Source organism: Cydia strobilella, chromosome 12, assembly GCF_947568885.1.
Source record: "Cydia strobilella chromosome 12, ilCydStro3.1, whole genome shotgun sequence".
NCBI classification, from domain to species: Eukaryota; Metazoa; Arthropoda; class Insecta; order Lepidoptera; family Tortricidae; genus Cydia; species Cydia strobilella.
The window spans coordinates 7,380,169-7,408,040 of record NC_086052.1 but is presented as its reverse complement, the minus strand read 5'-3'; the positions used below and the strand labels follow the sequence as shown (position 1 = coordinate 7,408,040).

Below are 27,872 nucleotides of genomic sequence, written 5' to 3'. Positions count from 1 at the left end.
TCTGGTAAAGCGCGCGGCGCGGCGTGCGGGCCTCCACTGCCAATGCCTACATATACCCGGCGGGCGACGCGCGGCCGTCACATCACGTCCCGCCTTCGCGCGATATACTACACACTCTCCACTGTCACCGTACACTTGAAAACGTGAACATGAAACGACTGTTACTTCTCGCAGCCCTGTGCACCTTCGCCGTGGCCATGGTCCCTAGGCAGAGGGTGAGTACAACCCCTATTTATCGACTAATTTGGAAAAAATCTCACTTATTTAATACTCCCTTATTACCATTTATTTGTTTATAAACTACGCATTTGGCAAATATCATTGGCGCATTTAAATTAAACATAAACGGTTTTAGTTTGTCGGGATTGAATTTGGTTAACGGATATTTTTTAAATTTTAAAAACGGTTACAAGTGCTTTAAAGATATAAGTTGGAAGGTAGTTTAATATAGTGTGTGAACCGTGTTTTTGATACAATACATCTTTATTTAACAATAGTGAGCGACATTTATTGACTGATTTGATTAATAGTTACTATATAAATTAACTCATGACCTACACCTACAATGTTTTAAGCACACGTTCGTAATCATTATCTTAATAGGCTCATACATAAATAAACATGGACTTACGACCGTAAGAAACGTAAATAAACGATTATATACGCATAATATTTATCCACAGGGAGCGCAAGATTAACATGTTTTGCGAAAACAAGATAGGTATAACAAATACATATATAGGTACCTATAAAGGAAATATTTGCAGCATATAACTATTGAATTCAGGAGCCTCGTCATTTTATGCTCTAACGGTTAGAATCTAACCTCTCTGCGCCCAACATCTCAAATTGTCATTGCAATATAACTAATTTAATTTAAATTAAGTAATTACACGAGAATATAAATAAAATTGGTTTCATACATCAAAGCCAAGGATGCTTTTAAAAAAATTCGAGTTTCAAACGATAGTGAAACATTCTACTTTGAAAAATTCAAACTCCAACGGTCGCAAAAGACTCGAAGAAACTTTAAGAAATTCTAACTTCAAATGACGGTCGCGAAATTACAGTCATATTTTAATATGCTGAAAAATAACTATAACAAGGTAATTTTGTTAATAAAGCTTTAAATAAGTATGTATGTATGTATGTATGTATGTAAACACTTTATTGTACATAAGACAGATTACAAACACAATAAAAGAACATAAATAATACAATGTACAAAGGCGGACTTATCCATACACATACACATTAGTACATTAAGAGCCCATCATCGTGCTCACTAGCGCCACTGCTAAATAATTGTGATTATTTAAATTTAACGATAGATATTTAAAAAAGGGGGCCGCTACGTAATGTACATACCTTATAATAGTTTTTACGTTGCTGGATTCGTCAATCTATGCGTCCAAAGTTAAAATGGCCGTTTTGTCATAGATCATAAGATCGACGAATCCCATAAAAACTAGTTTGATCCTATTCAAAAGGTACATAGATAGAAAATACAGCACGTAGCGGCCCCCTTTTTAGGGTTCCGTACTTCCGTACCCAAAGGGTAAAAACGGGACCCTATTACTAAGACTCCGCTGTCCGTCTGTCTGTCACCAGGCTGTATCTCATGAACCGTGATAGCTAGACAGTTGAAATTTTCACAGATGATGTATTTCTGTTGCCGCTATAACAACAAATACTAAAAAGCGGAACCCTCGGTGCGCGAGTCCGACTCGCACTTGGCCGGGTTTTTAAATATTTATCGTTAAATTTAAATAATCACAATTGTTTAGCAGTGGCGCTAGTGAGCACGTTGATGGGCTCGTAAAAAAGCTTTTAGAGTTGCAAGGAAAAGTTATTGAATTTCAATCTGTACCTAACCAAATATGAAATAGTAGTCCGCGGTCGAAGCGAGTAGGTATCTACCTAAACAATTATTTATTTTTTGACTTTATTGACAGTAATCGTTCTTTTTGCATTAAGTTACCTTGGTAATTACAAAGAGAATAGATACTTAGATAGTATGGAGGGTTATTGTCATAGGTAGTATTTTTTTTAATCACAGTAAATTTACTGCCGTCTATCGACACGTGATTAAAACAAAAAACCGGCCAAGTGCGAGTGGGACTCGCGTTCCAATGGTTCCGTACATTACACAATTTTTAACAATGTATTTTTAATTTGAAACGTAAGTGAAATGTCTTAAAAAAATCCTTCGTTTTCCTGTGATCTATAGGTTAGAACTATTTTGTGTATTTTTTCAAAATTTTTGATTTAGTAGTTTCTGAGATAAAGGAGGGGAATGGTAATTTTTTGACTATTTTTTTAAATAACTTCTGAACTATTTATTTTAAAATTACAAAAAAAATACATTTGAGTTTCTTACAACGAGCTCTTTCATTTGTTATGTAACACGATAAGTAGTTTCGGAGATAAAGGAGGGAATGGTTATTTTTTGGCTATTTTCTTAAATAACTTCTATACTATTAATTTTAAAATTACAAAAATATATATTTGAGGTTCCTACAGCGAGCTCTTTCATTTGTTATGTAACAGGACATAGTTTAAAAAAGTTTTTTTTTTAATTTTCTCATTTAGCCTCCAAAAGTGGCCCCCATCCCCCAGGTTTAAAATTCATTTTGTTTACGTTACATGTCCGTCTTTGGGTCACAAACTTACATATGTGTACCACATTTCAACTTATTTGGTGTAGTAGTTTCGTTTCGTTTAGGCTAGACGCACTAGTGATCCTATAAGGGTCAGTTTTTTCCTTTTGAGGTACGGAACCCAAAAAATTAAAATATATAAAAATGTGTATAATATATATAGGATATTTTTTTAGAACGCCATATGAATTTGACCCATGTCCTTTCACTGATACCTATGTGTTTACAATTGTTAAATATCAAACGGTGTCGCCAACGCCGAGTATAGGCCAAAGGTGTGGCGCCATCTACTCGAGTATAACTTTTTCTTAATATTCCGAGGCACGTTATATCCTAACACTTAATTTATCTTATACGGAGTTACATATAGCTTTGGTAATTATAATTACTCCCTTTTTTTTAAACATCGCATCCGTTACTTCTTTATTTCGGACAATTCGGTTAAATTAATTTTATAACTACCTTCAGTAGTTAATCTTGCTAACTAAGCGCCACTTGCAGCAACCCACTAACCCGGGGTAAACCAGTTAAACCGTTAACCCAGTGTCATATTGTACTGGTAACCATGGTAACTCCAGGTTTAACCGGTTAACCCCGGGTTAGTGAATGGTACAAGTGGCCCGTACAGATTGTTATTCTTGTACGTTGTTTATTGCGTTTTTTTATTATGTCTTATCTAAAATTTTACTCCGTTAAATAATCGCCATAGCGTGAGTATTGATTGAATAACCAAATTTAGCTGGGACCCTAAATGGCTCAACAATCGCTGAGCGTGATATTACTCTCTTCTCTTTTTGACACTTTTGCATAAAATGCATATTTTAGAACACTCTGCCATTACTTTCATTTTCTGTTATGTGATGAAGAAAGAGGCTTAATTAGGCTATCAATCCCGACAGCTATATTCAATAAATAACTTATGAAAATATTTTTACTGGTCCTTGACTGTATCCCGATTTGTATGAAAATAAAGGGACCCACCCAATACCAGTCCGCCGGACGATATCGGCCTATGTCTTTGTAGTCTGTGATCGGCCTCTCGGTTGTTCGGAACTGTCAAATGTTTGTTCTGACAGGCTGATATCGTCCGGCGGACTGGTAATTGTTGGCCCCCTTTAATAAAGGTTAAAATGGTTATGGATGAAAGACTTCTTATTTCCATTCTTGGCAGGTAGGCAAGTAGATTCACGTCTACTTTTATTTACACCTTTGAGAGTTTGGTTTAAAAAGCTATGAAAATATTTCCAATTTTAGTTGATAATTATACCTTAAGTCATCGTCAATAGAACTTGCAAACAATGTAAACAAACCATTTTACCTTCATTACTTCGTAATCTCGCTCTTTAAAAGGACAACCATGACCTTATCAACATTCTTTAAACCTAAAATACAGTTTTAGTAAAATTAAATGTTAATTATTATTATTTCAGGGAAAATAACCTTTGTAAACAAACGCTATGAAATCTGTCATATTTGTTTACATTTTTTGCAAGTTCTATTGACGACGACTTTACCATCTAAATTATTTGACGCTGTCAGGTAGTAAAGTTAGTTAGTTATTTTGACTTTTAAATGATGATTTTGAATGATAAATATTTAATTGACATTCATTTTGAATCGATTTGTTTTGATTTTGTTTAATATTTTCCTTGTGTTGGTGTGGTGACTGTGGTGAAAATTTTTGTGTTTCACTCGGTGGCAAAATTTGTTTAACCCTCTCGTGCGTTGAAACCCTCGCAACGCTCAAAATTCAATTTTTCGAACCACTCGCTACGTTCGTGGTTCAATTTTAGAATGTTTCGCTTGCCCGGGTATCAATAATAGCACGAGAGGTTGAACAAAAACTTTGCCCCCTTCACTCCCCCTTGTAAAACAAATAATTATTATCTTGTAGCTATCGCGTCGATAAACGTAAACGCAGGTGAATATACCTGATCCACAGCAATTAGGCAAGGCGATCGAAATTCTCACATCATAACTAATAATTATATGTATAATTAGATGAGCCGGATATATAATTGCGATTTTCCGTCACTATCTGTTTGATGCTGACATTGCTGACTGTCCCTATAATAATCGAATTGTTATCTACAGTGGAAATTGCTTATTTACTTATCTGCGTTGAATATTATTTACCTACGTTTTTACGTTATTTACTTTTGTCATGGAATACGAATCTACGTATCTCAGAATACGCACACATTATTGCGTAACCAACGAAATTTCAGTACCGATTAGTTCTAACTGATGCGTCATGGGCCCAAGCTAGAAGTAGTCCGATTGAAGGGGATAGGAGTGGTTCACGTAATGAGACTAAAGAGAGCGTCTGGTGCAAGTCTGCGAGACACTAACAAGAGTCTATTTCCGATATCCCTTTCATGCTTTTCACATTTTATTTGGGCGAGCCACTAATACACATTGACTCACACTACGGGTGGGAAACTTGACATATTTCTGCGCAGTAAACAAATTATGAATGGGTCAACGACCTACGTTGTTTCCTGTTTACGTGGTATCGCGTTTCCACGTGGTAATCGGGTGGAATCGTCGCCCAATTCCGTTCATTCATGGCTCGTGTCGAGAGTGCCGGATACGCTCAAGGACGCAGTATTACGTTGCACTACGGTATATTACAATAACAATGTATTAAACCGTGGTGCAACGTAATACGGCTGCACTGGAAATTCATTCCATTCAATCCATTCATCCATCCTTGTATATTGTACAAAGAGAATCCAGAAACACTCCAAAACACTGTTGTGTAATGTTAAGTGCAATTATTTTAAATCATTACAAATTAGTGTGAAATATTTTGAGATAAAATACCTAGGTACTACATATAATCACGCCAATTTCCCGGAGGGGTAGTGGACCGCGAGCCAGGCGCAAATTTCGTCAGTCATCGCCTCCCGGGCGAAATCTCGTATAGCGGTTTACGGCTATGTATGATGAACCCTCGTGAACGTCAGCTGCCGCTCCGTTGGTGGGTTGAGGAATGGCAGCTACCGAAACGCGTAACGCGGTCTTTCCACCGCGATACGACCGGCTGACGATTTGTTTTATTAACAATAGCATCTAAACTATCATCTGACAAAGTATCAAACGGGAGGCGAAGACGCCGATGACTGAAAAGAATTTTCTTTTTTACATGTTCATGTGACCAGCTGACGGTCTTTCCACAGCGATACAATCGGCTGACGATTTTGTTTACTCACAATAGCATCTAAACTATCATCTGACAAAATATCAAGCGGGAGGCGATCACAATTTTTTTTTATAGACTTTATTTGCTGCCATTCCTCAACCCACCAACGGAGCGGCAGCTGACGTTCACGAGGGTTCATCATACATAGCCGTTAACCACTATACGAGTTTTCGCCCGGGAGGCGATTGGTCATGGAAATCTGTTCCTGGCCCGCGGTCTATAGGCAGAGACCACGAATTTCCACTTGCTACGATCCTGACAAACCTCTGTCGCTTTCTTCACTTTCATAACATTCCTCGTACACGCTCGCTCATTTCTTCAATTTTGTGATTATACTTTGCTAAACATAAATTGCGATTTTTAGGTAAAAATGGTCACTTGGGTCTTACGTAACTTTTAGGTAAGGGGAGGGGGGGTACACGTAAACATTCGAAAATTGCGTTTCGAAATATTTGAACGCCCCCTAAGGCCCAGTAGGTTCGTGTTCTTCTCTCATTGAGCGTAAGTGTAAAAGTAAACTAGATGTATGTGCGTGCTCGGGACCGCAGATGTTTTCGAATTTTAATTATTTGGGTTTAAATTAAAAAAAGTAATCGCGGAGTCCCTCAAGCATAGATAGCTTACATTTAGAAATAATTTTCATATTTTTAGTTTTCGTGCAAAATGTATTATATTTAAAGTGCATTTTAGACCTATAATGTTCGTGATTTTGTTCTATCGAGCGAAAGTCAAAAACTTTAAATTAAAATCGCTGAGGTCCCTAGACTAGAGTGGGGCCTCAAGATTGCTAATTTTTATGGTTCCGTACCCAAAGGGTAAAAACGGGACCCTATTACTAAGACTGTCCGTCTGTTTGTCTGTCACCAGGCTGTATCTCATGAACCGTGATAGCTAGACAGTTGAAATTTTCACAGATTTTCTGTTGCCGCTAAAACAACAAATACTAAAAACAAAATAATATAAATATTTAAATGTGATTTTTTTGCTGTTTTTTTCCGTAGTGGTACGGAACCCTTCGTGCGCGAGTCCGACTCGTACTTGGCCGGTTTTTTTGCAACCGTATTGTGATCTAAATACCTGTGTTGTGTACAATAAAGTGCTTACTACTAAGTACTACTTACCACTAAACAAGCGCTACAGAGTTTTCAAAAACTCCGTTCTCTGAGCCCGGTGCACCTTAAAGATACCTACGGCTGTCGGCTAGGTACTTACCGTACTTACGGTAGCTCAGGGACCTCCAGTGAAGATTTAGTTATACATACTCGTACATAAACCCTTCGGCATCCTTTGAGAAATCCTCTAAAACGTAGGTCAACTTTAATTCACGAGATGGTAAATAACTTAACATAATTGTCTTATAACCGGTATAATTATTTTTTCACCACACCAGCTGGTAAAGGCTCTCTTGGTTGTTCAAAAACTGATGAGAAACACATGTGTGTGGCAAAGTAATCAACAGCAAATTTTGTGTAGTTTCGTTATAAAAAAAAATTAAATTATCGTTTATTTCGAGCTCATGGCTCATAAAATGTTAGTACTTACAATAAAACTTAAAAAACTATGTTTGTGACAGTAATAATTTCATTATATGATTTTATTATGAATTTGATTTCATTATGTTTTATTGTTATGTGGGCTGGTAGAATTGACTTTAAAATGATGATTTTAAATGATAAATGTTTAATAACATTCATTTCGAATGGATTTTTTTTGATATTTTTATTGTTAGTAGGTATTTTCCTTGCGTTGATGTGGTCAACTCGGGGGCAAAATTTGTTTAGCCTCGTGCCTTGAAACCCTCGCAACGCTTAAGATTCCACTTTTCGAACCACTCGTTACGCTCATGGAATTTCATTTTAGAATCTTTCGCTTGCTCGGGTATCAATATTAGCACGAAAGGTTAAAAAACAACTTTGCCCCCTTGTAAACCAAATAACTATTTATTATGACTAGAACAAAAGAAAATATGTTTATTTGTCACCGTTATCATAAGACTGGCGTCAGTGGTTGACGCATTTCTGTGGTACCTAATCTCTTACTTCGTCAACGAAATTATAACATACTCCATCACACGATGGAGTAACTTTACATTTAGTATTGTGTAGTGTAGATAATAAATTATTCTGTGAGTTTCTAATCGCCTTTTGGGAGATATTTTTAGGGTTTTGGGTACAAAGGGTAAAAACGGAACCCTATTACTAAGACTTCGCTGTCCTTCCGTCCGTCTGGCTGTCTGTCCGTCTGTCCGTCTGGCCGTCTGTCCGTCTGTCCGTCTGTCTGTCACCAGGCTGTATCTCATGAACCGTGATAGCTAGGCAGTTGAAATTTTCACAGATGACGTATTTCTGTTGGCGCTATAATAACAAATACTAAAAAGTACGGAACCCTCGGTGCTCGAGTCCGACTCGCACTTGGCCGGTTTTTATATTATACGTAGCTTCATTGTTACGTTGTTTTACAAATCTGAATTTATAAAAATTACTAACTATATTAATGACAAAAAGTATTTAAGATATAATATGTGGTATTTTCTATAAAAAGGGACCTTATTGTCGATGGCGCTTACGCCATTATTAACGATGCTCCGATATAAATACAATGCCGCGCGACGCTGTGCGGCGTAAGCGCCATCGACAATAAGGCCCCTTTTCATAGAAAATGCCCCATATATCACAGTATCAATTTGACTATATATTTATAGAAAAAATACCAGACTATATGAAACAAGTAATCGTGCCCATCACAAAAAGACTTGTTCGCATAATGGGATTTAAACCTGGAAATGAAATCACTTCATATATTTATTTTAAGACCGCGGACCGCTTTAGACATGGGTAAATTTAGCTTGCTGAATGATGAAAACTAAGAAAAAAAAAACACGTGTAAAGACAATTAGCTAGTCATTGTAATGGGGCGAACCCGCCGCCTAAAGGCCACTCCCATACAATTCAAGTTACGCTATCATTTTAAAACGATATGCTTGTATTATAATTATAAAAAGAAAATAGAGAGTAGAAATTTTGTATGTAAAACTTCCACTCGCTCTAATTTCTTTGTATTACATTATGTAGGAACGAAAACTAATTCGAGACATAGATATGTTACTTACTTGAATGTTCATATCAAATTTTATGTTATTTAGAGGCCAGTCCAGACGGGAACAATACTTCGCCAATCTGATTAAATTGTCCGATCAAATTAGGTGCGGACGCAAACGCCAATTTGGCTCGCCGATTTCGAACGCAGATTATGACCGATATTACCAATAAAATGGAGGTGCGGACGCAAGAATATCAATTAGTGACGATAGTATTCGCGATTGGGGACATTTTTTTTAGTTTAGAGCGCTCAAGTATCACCATTCACCGTTAATCTAAAATAGGTGATTTAATTGGAGATTGACGCCAATTTCTTTTCTGATCAAATCGGTCGACTTGATCATTCCGTCTGGACTGGCTTTTTGAACGTCGTATTCACGTTGCCCGATCCGATATCGGATGTCGGATGGAAGTAAAATGTGAGACATATGTGTCTCTTTGTATTTATATATTCATTTAACAAATTGTTATTACTAAAAAACGATAGATAACGCAAAAAAAGTTGGACTTGATGCCATATTGGCACTCTCCTGCACCTGTATTTCTCATAAGCGCCTTCCGACATCCGATATCGGAAAGGCGCTTCGGATAAATTCAGACATGTCGGAGCCCCCCGTCAGCTGTCGGACCGATAATATTTGTGTGCATATGTGTAGGTAGGCATAATGTTTATTCTAGTGTGCATGACCGCTAAAGACTGCGCTCGGGCGCGGCCTGACTACGTAACGGGAATGTAGGATCCTACATCCGATATCGGATCGGACAATGTGAAAACGCTCTAAGTTCGATTGTAATATGGCGGCGGCTAGGTTCGTGTTACTCTTAAGTGATTCTGCCATAGTATAAACAGATTCTGCTCTGACAAACGTATGTCTGAGCAATCCTGCATAAAGGATGACTCACGTTAGAACGGGCCGTGCCCGGGCGGAGGCGTCCGACATGTCATTTTCTATGCCGCTGAGCGGTGATCACGTGGTGCTTCCCATAGAAAACGAAGCGCCGGAAGCTCCGGCCCGGCCCCGACCCGGTCTAGCGTGAGTCATCCTTTACCCTCCATTTCTCTTTACAGAGGGCGATGGAAGACAACCAAAGTCCCGCAAGCATCCAGAAGCCAATCTGCGAGTCGAAGACGCCGTGTGGCTGGCTCTTCTACAAGGATAATATTGAATTTATTCATGAGAGATGGGAAAGGACTAATGACTAGTAAGTATTTATCTTTATTTAGTTTGCCTATGGGCATTTTTATTTAGTTTAGAAAAGAACATGTCGCGATTTCGTTTCTTCGGCGCTCGCACACTGCACGCGCGTTAGACGCCAATAGGGAATATTGCGCAAAACTCTGCGTAGAGGGCGCCACTAGCACAATCACAGGGCCTACCGCGAAACACGAAAATCGAAAAGTCGGTGTCTGCCTCTCTATCACTTGCATATTCGATCGATAGAGAGGCAGATAACAAAATTTCAATTTTCGCGTTTCGCGGTAGGCCACCTGTAAACAAACCGCCTTGATGCATTTGCAATGTCATAGTGAAAACTTGTCAAAAAACTGTTTAAGGCATAGTATGTAATATGTATAGGTATAAGTTACTCTATGGTTTTGGATGTGCACACTGCACTAGTGCTGCAATCTGGCGGCAGAACATTGCAGTAATACTCCCTATTTGTTATCATTCGCCCGTGCATCTCGCTCGCGCCAATTCATACGAACAAGTTCGAGCGAAATGCACTCTCGAATGATAACTAAATGACATCGTTTTGATATCAAAATGTAAGTTCGAATTGACCTTTCTGTTATTCGTATTATGAAACTGAGATTAGAATGGGGAATTAAGCAACAAATATGTCCTTTTTTAATTAAAACATGAAATTGGTAATAAATTCAGTTACTTATATCAGTACAATGACGTTCTAACCTAAAAAAAACATTAAATTATATTAAAGTTCAGAAGAAAGGGGAAGGCCGTTTTTCCATACCAACGTAGTCCCCATTTTCCTCTCTGGATATTGACACTATGGAAAATATTTTCACATAATTTGATGTATAGTATATTAACCATAGCTAATGTTAATATCTAATGTGTATATTAATGTTAGTAAGTAAGTTAAGTACGGTCTCACAACAGTTTAAATTATATAGCTATGCCCCTTCGTTTTTTTTATCTTTTGATTAGGTATTATAAGTTATGAGCGAAAAAAGAATTTTATACAGATTTTGGAAGCTCCTATAATAATTTTAAAAATCGAAAAAATCTATAACCCCGACATACATATTAGCTGTGGTTAAATACCTACATAAACTTGTGTAAAAATATTTTCCGTAATGTTAATATCCAGAGAGACAAATATTAATAGTACCTAGTCCACGTTTGTATGTAGAAGTATTTTTAGCGGACTTCCACTTTCCTCTTAAGCACCGGAAATTCTGTGAAGGAGATTCCGGTGCTTAATTTCTGATAATTTCAGCCCGTATGGGGTGCGCTTTATACCTATCGAGTCGAATCATGATCACTATGACAGATCCTTTAAGTCTCTTTTGATACGGCTTAATTTGAAAAATAATTGAAGAATTATATTTTTACTATAATTAATTATTTAAGAATAAGAATAAAAAGAAATTTATTGAGAAAAATTAAAAATACATTTATATGTAACATTTCTAAATAAATTAATGTGCTAACCAAAAAATGTCTACAAACATTTTACGAGACAGGTACAAAAATGAACTGCCAGGGACACAGGTCAGGGATCATTTTTCGACGCGAGAGAGAAGTATAGTTGTAATTTTTTTTTCTGAATATAATTTGTGGTATTTTCTATAAAAAGGGACCTTATTGTCGATGGCGCTTACGCCATTATTAAGGATGGTTCGATATAAATACAATGCCGCGCGACGCTGTGCGGTGTAAGCGCCATCGACAATAAGGCCCCTTTTCATAGAAAATGCCCCATTTTGTGGACAGTAGGTAGGTATTAGAAGTAGTGATCGACCGTTTTCATATAATGAGGTGTACCGATTGAAGTATTTAGCAGATGGCGCCAGCATAGCTTGTCCTGTCAATCCCTAGAATAGTGTCAATTTTTTGTTATTTTAATGGAATGTTATACCCTTTAAGCCATAGAAAAAGGGGCAAGCTATGATGGCGCCATCTATGCAAACCTTTGACAGTTGCCAACCCAATTTATGGTATTTATAGTTGGTCAAACAAATCTTGTCAGTAGGAAAGGGCAAGAACTTCAAATTTTAAATTTGCCGCCTTTTTCTGCTGACAAGATTTGCTTGACCAACTATATGAGTATTCTAAATCCAAAATTAAATGGTTTTAATTTAATTTGAAATACGAATCCGTTGTTGTAAACCGATATACTGCCAATAATTAGATGATTGATTACGATACCAAGTTCATGATTATCAAATTTATCAATGGATAACATAATAATTCTATACCGGCATGGATCCTTTCCACATCGTTTCCATGATAGATATTTTTAACAGGCAAATAGGTTTCGAGTTCTGCTACTCTCTAAATCTAGTGTAAATTTCATTCGATAGCGTGACGTGACGTACGCGTTTGTCTTAAGTCTCATTTTGTATGGGATTTTGAACAGCGCGCCAAGCGGGACGTTTTGGAAACTCAAACCGAATGAAATTTACACTAAGGGTACTGTAAACAGGCCTTGTAATGCTCTTATTACTCTTACTAATAGGTAAATGTATATCAATATCTTACTTTCCATTTTCCAGTTGTGTATGCGCTTCAAATTTGACGTGTCAAGAAGACGAAAACGATACCTTGGCCAAAGCCATCGTCAAGCTGTGTAAAGTGCCGGTGCCTCCGGCCCAAGACGATAAAAAGTCAGACAACACAGAGAGCTAGCGAGCTACGCTTCGACAAACTTTAAGCTGTGTATCGACGACAAAGCATCCGTCTCTTTTAAGAACCTATCTGTGTGGTCCCATTAATAATTGAAGTCAGCGACCGGTATAACTACAGATGTGTGAGATGTGTTGTGTATGTTGCGCAAAGTTACCAAAAAGTTGGAATAGTTCTTGGAAATTTGACAGGAAACAGAGGAAATTTTCATTTTAGAAAATTTTGATTTCTATACAAAAAAATCCGTATTTCGCAGTTTTGGAAACTTTCCGACGGCACATCAGTAGTTATAACTATGTGTAAAATTGCCGTTTCGTTTCCCATTGTCCCAACCGATATCGGATTTCTAAGCAAACTTGTCGAAGCCCTATCAGCTATCATACAATAATATTTACGTCTGATCAAAAAGCTGATTCGATCGGAGCGATAATGTTGAAAGCACTAAAATTTTTATCGTAATGTGGGATTATCATAATTGTCCAGCGCAGAATAGATTTTTATCAGACCTTAAAAAACAGCTGCTTATGTCGGAGATAAATACAAATTTTACTTATCAGTACAGATGCTATCGAAGCATCATATTGTAGTTATAAGACAAATACGAGTAGGTCAGGAAATTATCCAAGCTTTCATACTCGAGCTCAAATGACGTACATACTTTTAGGTTAGAGGCGAACCAAAACCATAAGAAACAAGAATTTTTAATAAGGTACTGTCTATTCTCAGCAAAAGGCACTCAATGTTGCCAGGACAAAGTTAATTTTACCATTTTTTAAGATTATTTTAATTTTTGTGCAGTCTTGGATATTTTAACATTTGACACCCTTGTATTCCGCCTTTTTATTTTTAAATTTTATGTTGACATGTAGTGGAAGCCGTACGAGCCCAATTAAAAAAAACGCAAATCGATGTACAGTTTAGCCACTCCCCTCCTAAGGGAATTCTTTTTGGGAACTGCGGGTCAAAAAATTGTTTTGACCTCTAGTATGCGTGTGCCAAACGGCTAAACTGTACATCGATTTGCGGTTTTTTTGCGTACAGCTTACACTAATGATTAAATCACTCGTGTGACCGCAACTGATATTAAGTTGACCATGTACATTAAAAATATAAAGTGAAATGAAAAGTGATATTCGACAGGCGAATGTAAACTTATTGGCTTTAAATTAATAAATATTCTGTAACTAAATTATATATTGATTAAAAAACGCACAACAGATACTTTTCTAAAACCGAACGTGGACAACTTTAACATAATTTTGGTACTATTCATTTTTAGTCACAAAAAAGGAAAAATTGTATTCAAATTGTAACGTTATTGTTTATGCTATTTATATGGACACGTATACTTAGGAATTGCTAAAGTCGTCGTCAATAGAACTTGCAAACAATGTCAACAAACCATTTTACCTTCATTACTTCGTAATCTCGCTTTTTAAAAGGACAACCATGACCTTATCAACAGTATATATAGGTATACTTAAATATTTTATTAATATTTTTTAGTTAAATTGTGGTTAAATTAAATGTTAATTATTAATATTTCAAGGAAAATTACCTTAGGTTAGGTTATGTGTCAACCGCTAACAAAATTTGTCATATATGTTTACATTATTTGCAAGTTCTATTGTCGACGACTTTATACTGGAGATACCGCATAAGTCCGCGATACACTACAGATAATTTTTTCCACGAAAACGCTATAACGAAATTCAAGTACGAGTCTACGATTACAATTTTGTTTGTTATTGTAAATTCACAATTTGATTTCCAATGTTATATAAATTAAATAATATATTAAGTAAGATTTTTCACCAATCTGTACAAATAAAAATATAATAATAGCCAATGGTTAATGTGTTGCAGTCACTTCCATACATTCATCATTACTAGGTGAACGTACCTACTACCAAAGATCCATTGATTGTGTAAGATGTGTAAAGTAAAAACAAATTCCTATACGCTGACCTACCTTGCTGTCAAAAGTTTACCTACCTTGAAATTGGCAAGTACTGTAGATGGCGCTGCACGGCTTCATACAATATCCTGTAACTTTTGTTAAAAGTTGACATTTAACAATTCAGTGACTATAAAACGCAATACAGCGCCATCTGGTTCGGCTGTCAAACTACGGGATACGTTTCTTTCTTAGACTTTACCTCTCTCTTACAATCAATAACTCTTTGCTACTACTCATTAATTTTTATTTTTAGTATTTTTTTTAGTAAATGTGTGATGGATGGTATGAGTAATGATGCGATAATTAAAGTACTTAATAGATTTAAATAATAAGTAGAATATAAGGTGATATTCGTCTTTCGAATATTCACATTTGCAGTTCCTATTTTTTTCTTTAATCATTTACGAGAATTACGAGTATGTGAGAGTGAGGGCTAGATCTAGATTTCATTAGAAACATGCTTTTTGTAATAATTGTACGTTTCTTTTATGACATACTGAACTGTATTATTAAATATGTTTCATTAATAAGATTTTCTTAATAATTATTTCTATTACTTTTTAAAGAAATAAAATGAATGACTAATTTTTATTCGTTTCCTTTATTTTATAGGTTACCTAGCAAAAATACTCATACTTGACCTGCAATAATATGTTACACAACGATGGCCGCAAAAATATCTGACACCATCTTATTTGTAGAGCCATAAGAGCGTGTCACATATTTTTGCGGCCTTCGAAGAGGCACATAGTATTACAGGTGACTTTACCTACTTTCGCACCTACTTAATGACAAAAACCACTAAATCTAAATAAATTATTTTAAGTACAGTGCTAAAATTAGACATGAGTGGTTTATCTACCTATTTACAATGAGTAAACATGATTAAAATTACCAAATAGTCTATTTTTAAAGTTAATGTACCTATATTATAAGTGGGTATGTAGGTACTATCGGTCAACTTTATTTCTGACCCACTGTGAAACCTTTTTACATTTACTACGTCATTGGCATAACATTCATTTAAAAAGTAAAATGATTATGACAATTACTACAATCAATCTTTGGGTATTATGGCTCCATCGATATTGTCGATGATTCCGCCAACGTCAAGGTTTAAGAAGGCACGTGCTTTATGAAGACAATTGGCCGGTGAATATCCACGACGCAGTTCACTCAGATGAGAATCGAATGTAGATCTAACAAAACAAACATATATTATTAAAACTAACTACTACAAATACAGGTTATTGTTTTTAATGTGTTTAGCTAAAAGTCTAAAACGTTCACAAAAGGGGAGGTAACTAATGTAAGGAGGAAATTAATGTTAACAGGACGGGGAATTTTAGGGGGGAGGATGTCATACAAGGGGGTGACGAGACTATTACAATCCCAAAATACGTGTTCGAGAGTACCCTCCGCCAGACCACATTCACATAGAGAGTGGTCTCGAACACGCATTTTTTTCAAGCGAACGGGGCGGGGGTGCAAACGTGGCCCAGTCGAAGGCGTTCGATCGTTGAGGTAATGTTCTTCGGCAAGGACTTCCGAGTACCAGAGAACCACGGTTTATGGGGAATATTTGGTTGGATTCCGCGATAATGCTTAGCGATTTGTAGTTGAGTAGTATGCCATCGGGTGTTCCAGGTATCTCGCAAGTGGGTTAGAGCTGGGGCCTTAATATCTCGAGGAAAGCATCGGTCATACCTGTAGCTGCCAATCGTTATTGCTTCCTTGGCGCACTGGTCGGCCATTTCATTACCTGATATTCCGCTATGGCTCGGAATCCAAGCCAATATTACTACTACTGAATGTTCTCCAAATGACATTTGTAAAGCAGGTCTTTGATTTTTAAAGTAATGCTAAAGTTTTCTTTTGCATGAAAAGGCCTTTTAACTTATATCTTGCAAGCAGCTAAAATTTTTATGTGACGGTAGCTTACAAATCAGTTTGTTCGATTGTACTTTATTTTATACCTCGTTTTTTTTTTGCATTAGAAAAAGGGTAAACAATCTTGATGTATTTTTATTGAAAAACACTTGAGAAATAAGTTACAGCAAATATGTAACAATTATATAGCAAAGATATACGTTTACATTATTTTGGTTTCGTATATAAATATAGTTGGTTACTATTTTTAGGGTTCCGTATACAAAGGGTAAAAGGTTAAAACTACTAAGACTTCACTGTCCGTCTGTCTGTCCGTCTGTCTATCCGTCTGTCTGTTCGTCTGTCTGTGACCAGGCTGTATCTCATGAACCGTGATAGCTAGACAGTTGAAATTTTCACAGATGATGTATTTCTGTTGCCGCTATATAACAACAAATACTAGAAAGTAAGAAACCCTCGGTGGGCGAGCGTTTTTCAATAAAAACCTTGTCAAGATTGTTTACTATTTTTCTAATGCTAAAACAGGTATAGATACGTGGACTCCAGACACTCTAACATAGTCAAAGCAGACAAGTAAGTATGTATATAGCTACGTTACCACGTAGGTACTTAGTCCATTTTTATCAAATCTTTTTAACTGAGGCGGTTAGTATGAAGTTTAATAACTTAAACTGGACAGCTACGGACTGGTTGAAGGCTTGGCTGCATGAAGCTGATTTGTATTATGTTTAAGAAAGTAAAAATGCAATATAAACTAGGTTTAATACCAAAACTCTGCTAGTCTACTTAAAAAACCGTAAAAAAGCACTGCGCATCTTCTTTATCAACGGCCTGAGATAAGTGCTAAGGACCTGAGGGCCTACCGCGATTCACGTTCGCCGTGTTGCCTCCCTGTCACACTTGCGTCCAAATGTACAAGTGCGACAGAGGCAACACGTCAAACGTGGTTCGCGGTAAACTCTCTGGGTCTTTCCACATCAATAGGCCCTCTTCAATGGTACTCGCTCGAAAATGCACAACACTGATGAGGTCATGAAACAATGACATGGCCTAGACTAGTCTATATCTTACTGTACTTCAAATAATGAAGTCACGCTGAGAATCGAAGTTGTGGTCAAGTCTAGTACTCGTCTCTTTTGTGCTCAACTTCAACAAGTTAAGAGTCCCTGGCAAGCTCGGCCGAATTTTACCTTCCCATACAAACGGAGTTTCGTTCTCATTTTAAAACTACGTGTTGGATTGTAATGAAACTTTGCACATACAATGACATGAGGTATATCTAGGTCTGTAATTAGTTTATATAGCTCCAGTTTATAAAACAAACGAAATAGAGCCAAAACAAGTTTTGTATGAAACACATTCGCTGTATTTTTTTAACTATGGTATCTGAAGCTACATAAACTAATTACAGACATAGTTATACCTTATCCTATTGTAAGTACAAAGTTTCAGAGCAATCTAGATAGTCGTTTTAAAATGAGAGCGTAACTACGTTTATATGGAGAACCGAGCTTGCCGGGAACCCTTAATAAATAATTAGCTTTACAATACATATGGTGCTACTATACCGCACTAGTGCGGTAATTAGCACGTTACGTGCCTCTGACGACATTTGAAAAGGCCATATGTACTGTAAAACGTTGTACGGTACCCCTGCGAATAGGTAATTCGCACTTGTATCGTAATGTACTATTATAGTTGGTATTGGTATTAGGTACCTATGGTCTGGGTATTGGTCTAGTTTGGCATATTTCCTATAAAATATTCTTGGCTTCACTCAACGCCCTCCGACCAACCCGACTGCAACTTGTATGGTAACTGCACAACGACGTTGCAGTTGTCCTGCAGTTATCATACAAATTGCAGTCCGCTTGCAGTTACCATACAAATTGCAGAGTACAACAGTAGGTTAGGCAAGGTACTTTGTAAATCCCTACTAATATTATAAATGCGAAAGACAGTATGTGTGTCTGTCTGTCTGTTACCTGTTCACGCGCTTAAACCGCTGAACCGATTTAGATTGAATTTGGTATGGATATAAGTTTGAGGCCCGGGAAAGGATACAGGGTAGTTTCTATCTAAAAGGTGGGATACTTTGGAACTGGAATATGAAAGTACTAATTCTACACAGACGAAGTCGCGGGCAGCAGCAGTTGGATATAAATGAGTTAAGAGATGTTAACATGTCTAAAACCTAAAACTATTGCTACCTATAACTATAACTTGTGTTGTGATCATGGTGTATAGAGATACAACTAACAGATGTGGAAAATTACATATAAGTAGAAATCTGAGTTTATATAGGTACAAGTTTATTTTGTTAGTTTCAACCACATCCCAACTAACATTTTCCAAAAGTGACAAATTTAGATCATATTACATCTCATTTAGAATACGAATTGTTTTTAAATCTTCAATACAGTTGTAATGCTATTTATTTTCAAATCGCCATTTGATAATTCTTGTAGAATGCGGGTGCATTGAGATTATTGGCCGCGAGCGCGCTGCATTTTGTTAAATTGAGGGTAGATGCAGAAGATCCCCCGCTTCGCTGGCGTGTTTACCAGTTTTGCACATTCGTATTTTTTCTAGGAGTGCAGTGGCAATATAAAGTCAGCGGCATCTGGAACCTTCTTTCATTCCGTGGCGACGCGCAGGAACGGTTGTACGATTTAATTATAAAACCTTGTTTGAGTATGGACTCTTTGAAGATTCATTTTAATAATATGGAAGACACTAAACCGATTTTTACAACTGCGAACGAAACAGTAATACCTACAACGACCACGGTAAGAATTTTATTGAATTTTTGGAGATTATGTTTTGTTGTGTGTGAGTGTGTAGTTTTTATTACGAAAGATAAATGAATACACAATTTAGAAAGAACATTGGTAGATATTAGATTGGTTGTATTAGGGATTAGGTAGATATTAGGTTGGTTGTAGGGATGTTTTGTTTTTTGGGGTTGATTATTTTTAACTTATTATCATCAGATCTATAAAAACGTTTTATGATTATATGCCTTTGCCCATTTTGCCAAAATTTTAAGTCAAATCTTACCACTGGGGAAGATTAAAATCCATTTACCTATGCAATTTTTGCCGAAGGAGTGGGTAACGCGAATACATTCAGTTACCCGCTACTTAAATAATATAATATAATATAGGTCTTACCAAGGAGCATGGGATAACTTCGAAAGCGGGGTAACTTTGAAAATAGCAGAAATCTACAAAACCAGATGCACTACATACTTTAGCAACACTTACGCTACTGCAACGCTTAGCAAAGCGTCTTGCTAACTGTTTACAGTAGAAAGTGCTTTCTAGTTTAGTATCGTATATTTACCATTTTCAAAATACCCCGCTTTCGAAGTTATCCCAATACTTACTTACTTATACTTACTCATACTTCGCTGGCTCAGCGACCCGAAGTGGATCTTGGCCTCCGATACTAGGTTTCGCCTTTCGTTCCTATCCTGTGCGATCAGCCATTCCCATTCCCTGCCATTCATTGCCTGCGCCATTCAGCCGCCTGGATGTCTGGATCCCAATGCATGTTATTTCTTTCAAGGAAATTCAACATTCTTAAATATTACAGTAAAAACGTTTATATTTTCATACCAATATCTATATATAATGTAGTTAGATAGATGTATTTGTGATGTATTTAAGGAAAAATCCGGACAAATGCGAGTCTGACTCGCCCACAGAGGCTTCGTACATATTTCGGATTTTTTTAGATTATTTCTTGCAAATTTATAGTTTCAGGTTTTTCCCTGTACTTGTAGTATAAGACGCTATTACTTGCCAAAGTTCATAGTTCTAGGTCAACGGAAAGTACCCTATAAATTTTGATTCCCTTGAGTGTCGAAATATACGTTTTTTGCGGCATAAACGGCCGTTTTTCTTTACGTTAACTTAGAAGTTTGATTTTTTCACAAGGACTGTAGACTTAAGTAAATATATGGTTTTATTTTCAACTCTATACGTCCACGCGTTCCCGAGATTCGGCATTACATTGAAAAAAACTCTTATCTTGTTCTGTCAACCAAAAAAAAGTTGTATCTATGTATGGGATGCATACATAGTTACTGCCTTTCAACTTAGAGTAGCCACGAGAACTGCAGATAAATTTGATTGATCGATTGAATTTGTTCGACTCAATGTATCGAAATCCACTTGCAAGTTGTTGCAATGAATTGAGTCCGAGTCGACAGACAATAAGGTAATTTGCTTAAATTTACAAATTTATTTATCTCTACGTACCTTGAAACAGGAAAGTTTTGCACCATCGAACCGAGGAATGGCGGGCGGCCAGGAGTTCTACCCCGGCGGCAGCGGTCTGCTGAACCTGCTGGCTCAGCAAGAGCCTCGACCCGGAGACACTGGTAACAAACATTTTATTATTTCATTATAAGTATGTATTTTATATCGTCGCCTATACCTATAGTATAGTACCCAATGTACCCATAGTACAGTGGAGTTCATAAATATGTATACATTTCTCACCTTAATCCATTGCAATAAGGTGAAAAACTGTATACATATTTATGAACTCGACTGTACAAGCTTTGCTTAGTTTGCAGTTTGGCGCTTGGCCGGTCTGTTTTAATGTTTATTTGGGCACAAACTGTACATGTTTCTTATAACTAGTGTCTTATACATATTTCATAAACCAAACCACATTAAATCTGCAAGCTCTTATCAGAAAGGAGTTTGATTTGTATTTCTTTTTAGTAAAGGGAATACAAAATAATTCATCGCTACGCCGTGTGTTCAAGCGGGGAACTTTAAAACCAAGTCTACTTAACAAATAAGGGGAGTCAATTAAATTTCTTAATACTTTATACAAAAATATTTGATCTTTTAATGTGCGCCGGCTTTCAAGAGACACCAGTTTTTTCAAGTTAAGCGGTGGAGTTTACATAAGGTTTTTATATTTTTAATGTTTGATGAGCTTCTTTTGAATTCTTTCAATACTATGACTATAACATTTATAGCTAGGGTTCCATACTGTGTATAATATTGTCCCCAAATATTGATTTATTCTATTATTAGGGTTTCGTACCAAAAAGGTACAAAAGGAACCCTTATGGTGCGACTGTCCGTCTGTCTGTCTGTCACATTGCTAAATATCTCGAACTACTGAAGCTATCGATTTGAAATTTGGAATAGTTATGAACAGCGCTAACCTTAACACATTGGACGTGTAATTTTTATATTTTACCTTTATTAATTAAGAAAAATGCCCAATATAAAGAGGGGGCAAAAAGTCAAAATGTAGTTACTAGGTCGAGTGGGATATCATTTGAAAGAGCTCAAATTGAACACTACAAAACAATTTTTTATTTGTTTTTCATAGTGAAAAAAATGGACTTATGAAGGAAAATGTGAAACAAAATACCATTCCACCCCCTTAAATTTTTGAAATTTTTACATAATAACATTATCATTTAAAAAATATAATCACACCTGTCTTAAAAACTTTTTTTTAATCATTAAAAAAACATTTATAATTATTTAATTTGCAATTAAAGCCCATTTGCGGGCGTTTTTAGGGTTCCGTAGCCAAATGGAAAAAAACGGAACCCTTATAGATTCGTCATGTCTGTCTGTCTGTCCGTCCGTCCGTATGTCACAGCCACTTTTCTCTGAAACTATAAGAACTATACTGTTGAATCTTGGTAAGTAGATGTATTGTGTAAATCGCATTAAGATTTTCACACAAAAATAGAAAAAAAAAACAATAAATTTTGGGGGTTCCCCATACTTGACTGACTCAAAAAAAAAATGTCATCAAACCCATACGTGTAGGGTATCTATGGATAGGTCTTCAAAAATGATAATGAGGTTTCTAATATCATTTCTTTCTAAACTGAATAGTTTGCGTGAGAGACACTTCCAAAGTGGTAAAATGTGTGTGTGTGTGTGTGTGTGTGTGTGTGTGTGTGTGTGTGTGTGTGTGTCCCTTGTAACTTCTAAAATAAGAGAATGATAAAACTGACAAAAATATATGATGTACATTACCATGCAAACTTCTACCGAAAATTGGTTTAAACGAGTTCTAGTAAGTAGTTTTTTTTAATACGTCATAAATCGTAAACCGCAATTTACCTTTCACTCGCGTTTCACATATAAAATACATTGTTAAAATTATGTAATGTACGGAACCCTCGGTGCGCGAGTCCGACTCGCACTTGACCGGTTTTTTTATACTTAAAATGTCTGAGATTACACTTAAAATATCTTCATTCAAATAAAACAAACGTTGTTGAAATCTGTTCACATGATAAAGAATTAAGTATCCTTGTAAATTATAAAGGTAACAAAATAAATTCGCGATTGACCCGTTTGTAAATGTGATTTAATATGTGTTCAAAACGCGAAAGTTTTAAATGTTATATCCTTGTAAAACCGACATACATGCAGGTCGTGCAAATTAGTTAGCCAATTTGACGATAGGAGGCGCTGTACGCAATTACGCTTAGTATACTTCTGGTCAAGTCTTTCGTGATTCTATGTACATGAGAAAATTGAAACTTTGTACGGAACCCTCGGTGCGCGAGTTAAACGAACTCTCACTTGACCGGTTTTTATTTATTTATTATGATTACTAAAAGCTACTATTATACTGTGGTGGACTACCCCATAGATTAGTATATGTTATTACTGTAAGACTACCCTGCCCCACATGCATAATTGCCGTAATAGCAGAAATAACCACTGCTGGGCAAGTGTTTACCGAGTTTGGACTCCTCCAGATACGATATGGCAGTTTTTTTTTGTACAATATACCACAAGTGATACGTGATATCCTCGTATCTAACCCCAAGAAAGCCATTTTGAAAATAATTTCATTTTTTTTTTAATTTTACAAAGTGGCACAGTTCTACTTCAATACCTATTTCACGAGACTTATGGAGCTGTACTGCAGATACGGTACATATTAATCATAAAATGATACGTAATATCCATGTATCCAACGGGAAATACTTCTTTAACCCTTTAATTGAGCCTTTTCATCAATTTGTGATGCCCCCCACCCCCCCTAGCTACGCCACTGGGTGTAATATAATGATGGTTTTTTCCTTTTCAGCACCAACAACTGCTGACATGATGACCGAGGACATGATGAACTTCCGAATGAACGGCACCGATGTGCTGTTTGATGATGAACCCACTTCTAACTATTATTTGGGTATGATTAATTACAAGATTTTATATTCCATACCCTTGAAATGAATACCTTTCTAGTCTGCATCAGAAGTAGCGAGGGCGAGGTGAAACATGGTACATGGAACATGGTATTATTGCAAATTACTGGTTAAGTAGATAGTCGACGACCGCTTCTCCGTACAAATCTAGTCCCCATTTTCCTCCCTGGATATTGACATTTAGTATTTATTGACTGTACTAGCTATGCAGCTTAGTTTCATTTTTTTACATTTTGATTTAGGAGGTAGATTTAAAAAAAAAAATGTTTTTCTTCGAAAGCAAAAGTGTACTCGTATGAACTCTTACTAAACACTAATCAATGTGTACATAAGCCCTAAAAAGAAAGCATTTTTTTCTAAACAAGGTGCTGCAGGTTCCAACCGGCCTGACCCGATGTCATCTAGCAACATATGGACCAACAGCAGCGGCGTGGCTTCGGGCAAGTCTGAGATGATGGACACCTTCGAGTTTCTTATCAAAAGTACAGTATTCTATTCTTAGTAATAGGTTGTTTTTGTTTTACAAACTATATTTACTAAACTAAACTAAACTATATTTATGTATATTTTGGAGTTATTAATAATTCATTTCATTATCTTTATGATCGACATGATTTAACTAATGAACACATTAACTTTACGCAATAAATCCAAAGTCCAGCACAGCAGTCGCCTTATGAGCTTATAGCCCTTTTATTGGATACGGCTTGGGCTACAGTCCCCAAATTACGGATTTGGGTCTTCATACCCTTTGAATTACATACTTCGCAGATATGATCATGATATGATATGATATGATATGATATGATATGATATGATATGATATATATTAATGATATGTCATGTCATTAACGTAGGATGCTTTATAATTAGCAACTAAGTAGGGGTACCTACGTTACGGCGTAAAAAGACTTAAAAGACAACATGGTTTATTGTGTGTAGGTTTATCATCAGCCAATAGCTACGTGTCAATGCTGACGCGCGAACAGCTCGCGTTACTGCGCTGCATCCGCCCCAGCCTGCTGTACGAGTTCCTTCAGGAGGTGCTCAAGGCACGCACGGACAAGCGCACACGCCGCCCCTTGCCCAACGTAAGTATCAAGTGTTAGATCAGCAACATCTGTGTCCATGCTAACGAGCCGCATCCGCCCCAACCTGCTGTAAGAGTTCCTTCAGGTGTTCAAGGCGCGCACGGAGAACCGCACACGCCGACCCTTGCCCAACGTAAGTCTCGAATGTCAGGTCAGCAACAGTTGTGTCCATACTGCGCTGCGTCAGGCCCAACCTGCTGTAGGAGTTCCTGCTATGGCAAGTTCTTGCGATAAACATAGTAATTACCCCACTTCATTAAACTCGTTGCACCCTAAGTAAATACAGGCATCCCTGTTAAATGAAATGATAAGTGAACTAACTGCACTTCCTCTTTTAATGATACAGGAATGCGCGTTCTGCAAAAACAACGGCGAGAACGAAGAGTGCTACTTGTCGCATGCCTTAAAGGACTGGCGTGGCCGCGTACTATGTCCCGTCCTGCGGGCCTTCCGATGCCCGCGTTGCGGGGCTACTGGGGACCGGGCGCACACCATCAAGTACTGCCCGGAGAATGGTGACAAAGGTAAATGCGCCCCGAGGATGAAGTCCAAGGAGGCTGTGCTACTCATCGCATACTCTGAAATATATGTGTAATGTTCAGATGCTTGCGTTACAAGTATAGTTTTCCCACTTCGGACAGAGCAAATAGGGCCGGGCCGTACCTGTCTACAGACTGATCCGACCGTCCCTTACCTTGCACGTGTTTGCCTTTGTAGATTAGTCTACATCTGTAGCAGAAACCTATTTCAAATATATTTTTCTCAAAAATGGACGGCAAAGTCGACGTTGCCGGTTAAAAAGTAAGTCGCGAAGTGCGTAGTTTATGGTCAGTCAAAAAATTAAAAAGTTTAAAACATTGCAGTCTCGATTTCGGGACTGCAATGTTGCATACAAATTCCATTACTTGTAGAGTTCCAAACTTCTTAAAAGTTGAAGTATCCATATCAAATGAAGGCAGAGGTCAGTCGCAGCAGTCGAAACCTCAACCAGCAAGTAGCTACTTCCGAGCCTCGACAATAATGTACTATAAAATACCTACTAATGTTATTTACCTGTACAGATCGCAACGGCGTATCGTTCCGCCGGCGCGGGCCTCCATCATCACTCCTGCTGGGCCAGACTGGGCTGGCCGCAAGCGGGCCCTCGTCCTGCCCCTGCCCCGCGACCCCCGCGCCGCCTGCCCCGTCGCCATCTCCGTCCTCGGCCTTCTCATCGTCGGTGTGGTCTTCCTACGGCTTAATAAACTAAAATATCTGCGGAAAAAGCTGAGTTTCCACTGTGAAAAGGTTGAGCTTGAATGTCTCGCAGTGGAAACTCGGCCTAACAAATAGGCTACTTGTCACAAATATTCATTAGCCGTTTTGTTTTCATGTTCAAAGCGCGCGCAACGTGGAAACAACGTTAATGAACACGGATGCCAAATATTGGTCCCAATATTGGCGTCGACAATGTCGGCCTCAAAGCTTGCACGAGCACTGATGTTTGGACCGATGTTTGAAATCGGTTTTGTTGGCCTAGAAATATTATTGTTTGTTTAGGTTTGATATAGAAATTGCAGCCAATTCTTTCAACGAGTATTATTCAGATTTGGTGAACTCTGAATGTTACTTTGTTGATTATTGCTCAATGTTTATTTTTTATTATTAGATTCTAAGCTAAGGCCTTAGTAATTTTAAGTACTGTTTACAAATAGCAGCTATTAGTTATGAAACTAATTCATGATAAATTCAATTTCTTTGCCCATGGGCACGACAATGGTATGTTGCTGGACATCGAGTACCGCGCTAAGGGTTTTTGCTGATAATCATACATTATCTAATTGAGTTGCGTTCTTATTCCGTTACACATTTTTCATTTCACAGATATTTACCAAAACTAGACTTTAATGTCATAATCAAAATTCAAAGGCTTGTAAAAGAAAAACCTATACTTACTTGGGCATAGTGACTTCTCTATGTTATCGTAGAATAGTGCATGGTGTTCGAGTAAATGCGATCTGCTCTTTATTACACTGGCATATTATGAACACTGCTCTCGTCACTTTCGCACTTGAAATTTACTTAATAGTAGAAAGAGATATACAGTTTTAGATGCAAGTGTAATAGAGTCCGTTCAAATATCAGTATGCGGGTCATACTTTTTTTGAATTCTTTAGGATCGCCATTTTGAATTAGAGCGCAACTCAAAATCCTTAGTTATTATTTTCAATTCCTTCAAATTTTTCATTGGGGTTAAAAAATGATATTACAGCTTACAATTGAAAAATTACACGTTTTATATAATAATTACAACATTGTATCACCTCCGATTAATATACAATTCAATCATTACAATTGCAAATTTCAATGAATTAATTGCCAATACTGATTCCATCAAATAATTTTGTTAATACATGCAATAATTGAACATCGATTTCTGATATTTTAGCTTTGGCAAATGTTAATGATATGATAATGAAGTGTTGTTTTACCAATGAAAAATTTACTCTTTTTTTGGGTGTGGGTTAATAAAATTTGTGCATTTATTATTGGCCATTTCATTTAAACACCTCATTAATTTAATTATTTATTTTCAAATACAACTCAGTACAATAAATACATCAACGTCACAACGGAGTATTCAATGTGGCATACGGAAGCGATTTTTTATGATAGACAGTACCTATTATAAAATATCGCTTTCCTATACCTACTTTACCAGGCCAGTCACATCAATTTTCAGGTAAAAAAAATGCCTTAATACCTAAATTACAGGATTTGGAATGCGTTGAATCATAATTTTACCAAGCATGTGGTTTATTTTACTCTAAATACGAAAATAATTTTATTGAATTATAAATACACGTAGCTTCAATAACGCGTAGTTTGAGTAGTAAGTACCTA

General features: G+C 36.9%; 2 protein-coding genes across 2 annotated transcripts; both read left to right on the top strand.

Annotated features, from left to right (window-relative positions):
• The first annotated feature begins 58 nt into the window (after positions 1 to 58).
• LOC134746051 (uncharacterized) lies at positions 59 to 15,382 on the top strand. Its single transcript, XM_063680270.1, has 3 exons — positions 59 to 215; positions 10,033 to 10,166; positions 12,706 to 15,382. Exons 1-3 carry the CDS (start codon positions 150 to 152, stop codon positions 12,836 to 12,838), a joined length of 333 nt encoding a protein of 110 aa, XP_063536340.1. The 5' UTR covers positions 59 to 149; the 3' UTR covers positions 12,839 to 15,382.
• A 3,906-nt stretch (positions 15,383 to 19,288) lies between these two features.
• On the top strand, positions 19,289 to 27,515 carry LOC134746047 (uncharacterized). Its single transcript, XM_063680267.1, has 7 exons — positions 19,289 to 19,474; positions 20,961 to 21,072; positions 23,781 to 23,882; positions 24,264 to 24,380; positions 24,841 to 24,989; positions 25,336 to 25,513; positions 26,051 to 27,515. The coding sequence occupies exons 1-7, from the start codon at positions 19,382 to 19,384 to the stop codon at positions 26,236 to 26,238; spliced, it is 939 nt and encodes a 312-aa protein (XP_063536337.1). The 5' UTR covers positions 19,289 to 19,381; the 3' UTR covers positions 26,239 to 27,515.
• The last annotated feature ends 357 nt before the right edge of the window (positions 27,516 to 27,872 follow it).

What these genes read in the sequence shown, in the direction of transcription:
- LOC134746047 (XM_063680267.1), top strand. Translation starts at nt 19,382, where the DNA reads ATGGACTCTTTGAAGATTCATTTTAATAATATGGAAGACACTAAACCG. An exon ending in TAATACCTACAACGACCACG is followed by an intron (nt 19,475 to 20,960) that starts GTAAGAATTTTA and finishes ACCTTGAAACAG; the next exon opens with GAAAGTTTTGCACCATCGAA. An exon ending in CTTCGAGTTTCTTATCAAAA is followed by an intron (nt 24,381 to 24,840) that starts GTACAGTATTCT and finishes TATTGTGTGTAG; the next exon opens with GTTTATCATCAGCCAATAGC.
- LOC134746051 (XM_063680270.1), top strand. Translation starts at nt 150, where the DNA reads ATGAAACGACTGTTACTTCTCGCAGCCCTGTGCACCTTCGCCGTGGCC. An exon ending in CCATGGTCCCTAGGCAGAGG is followed by an intron (nt 216 to 10,032) that starts GTGAGTACAACC and finishes TTCTCTTTACAG; the next exon opens with AGGGCGATGGAAGACAACCA. An exon ending in TGGGAAAGGACTAATGACTA is followed by an intron (nt 10,167 to 12,705) that starts GTAAGTATTTAT and finishes TCCATTTTCCAG; the next exon opens with TTGTGTATGCGCTTCAAATT.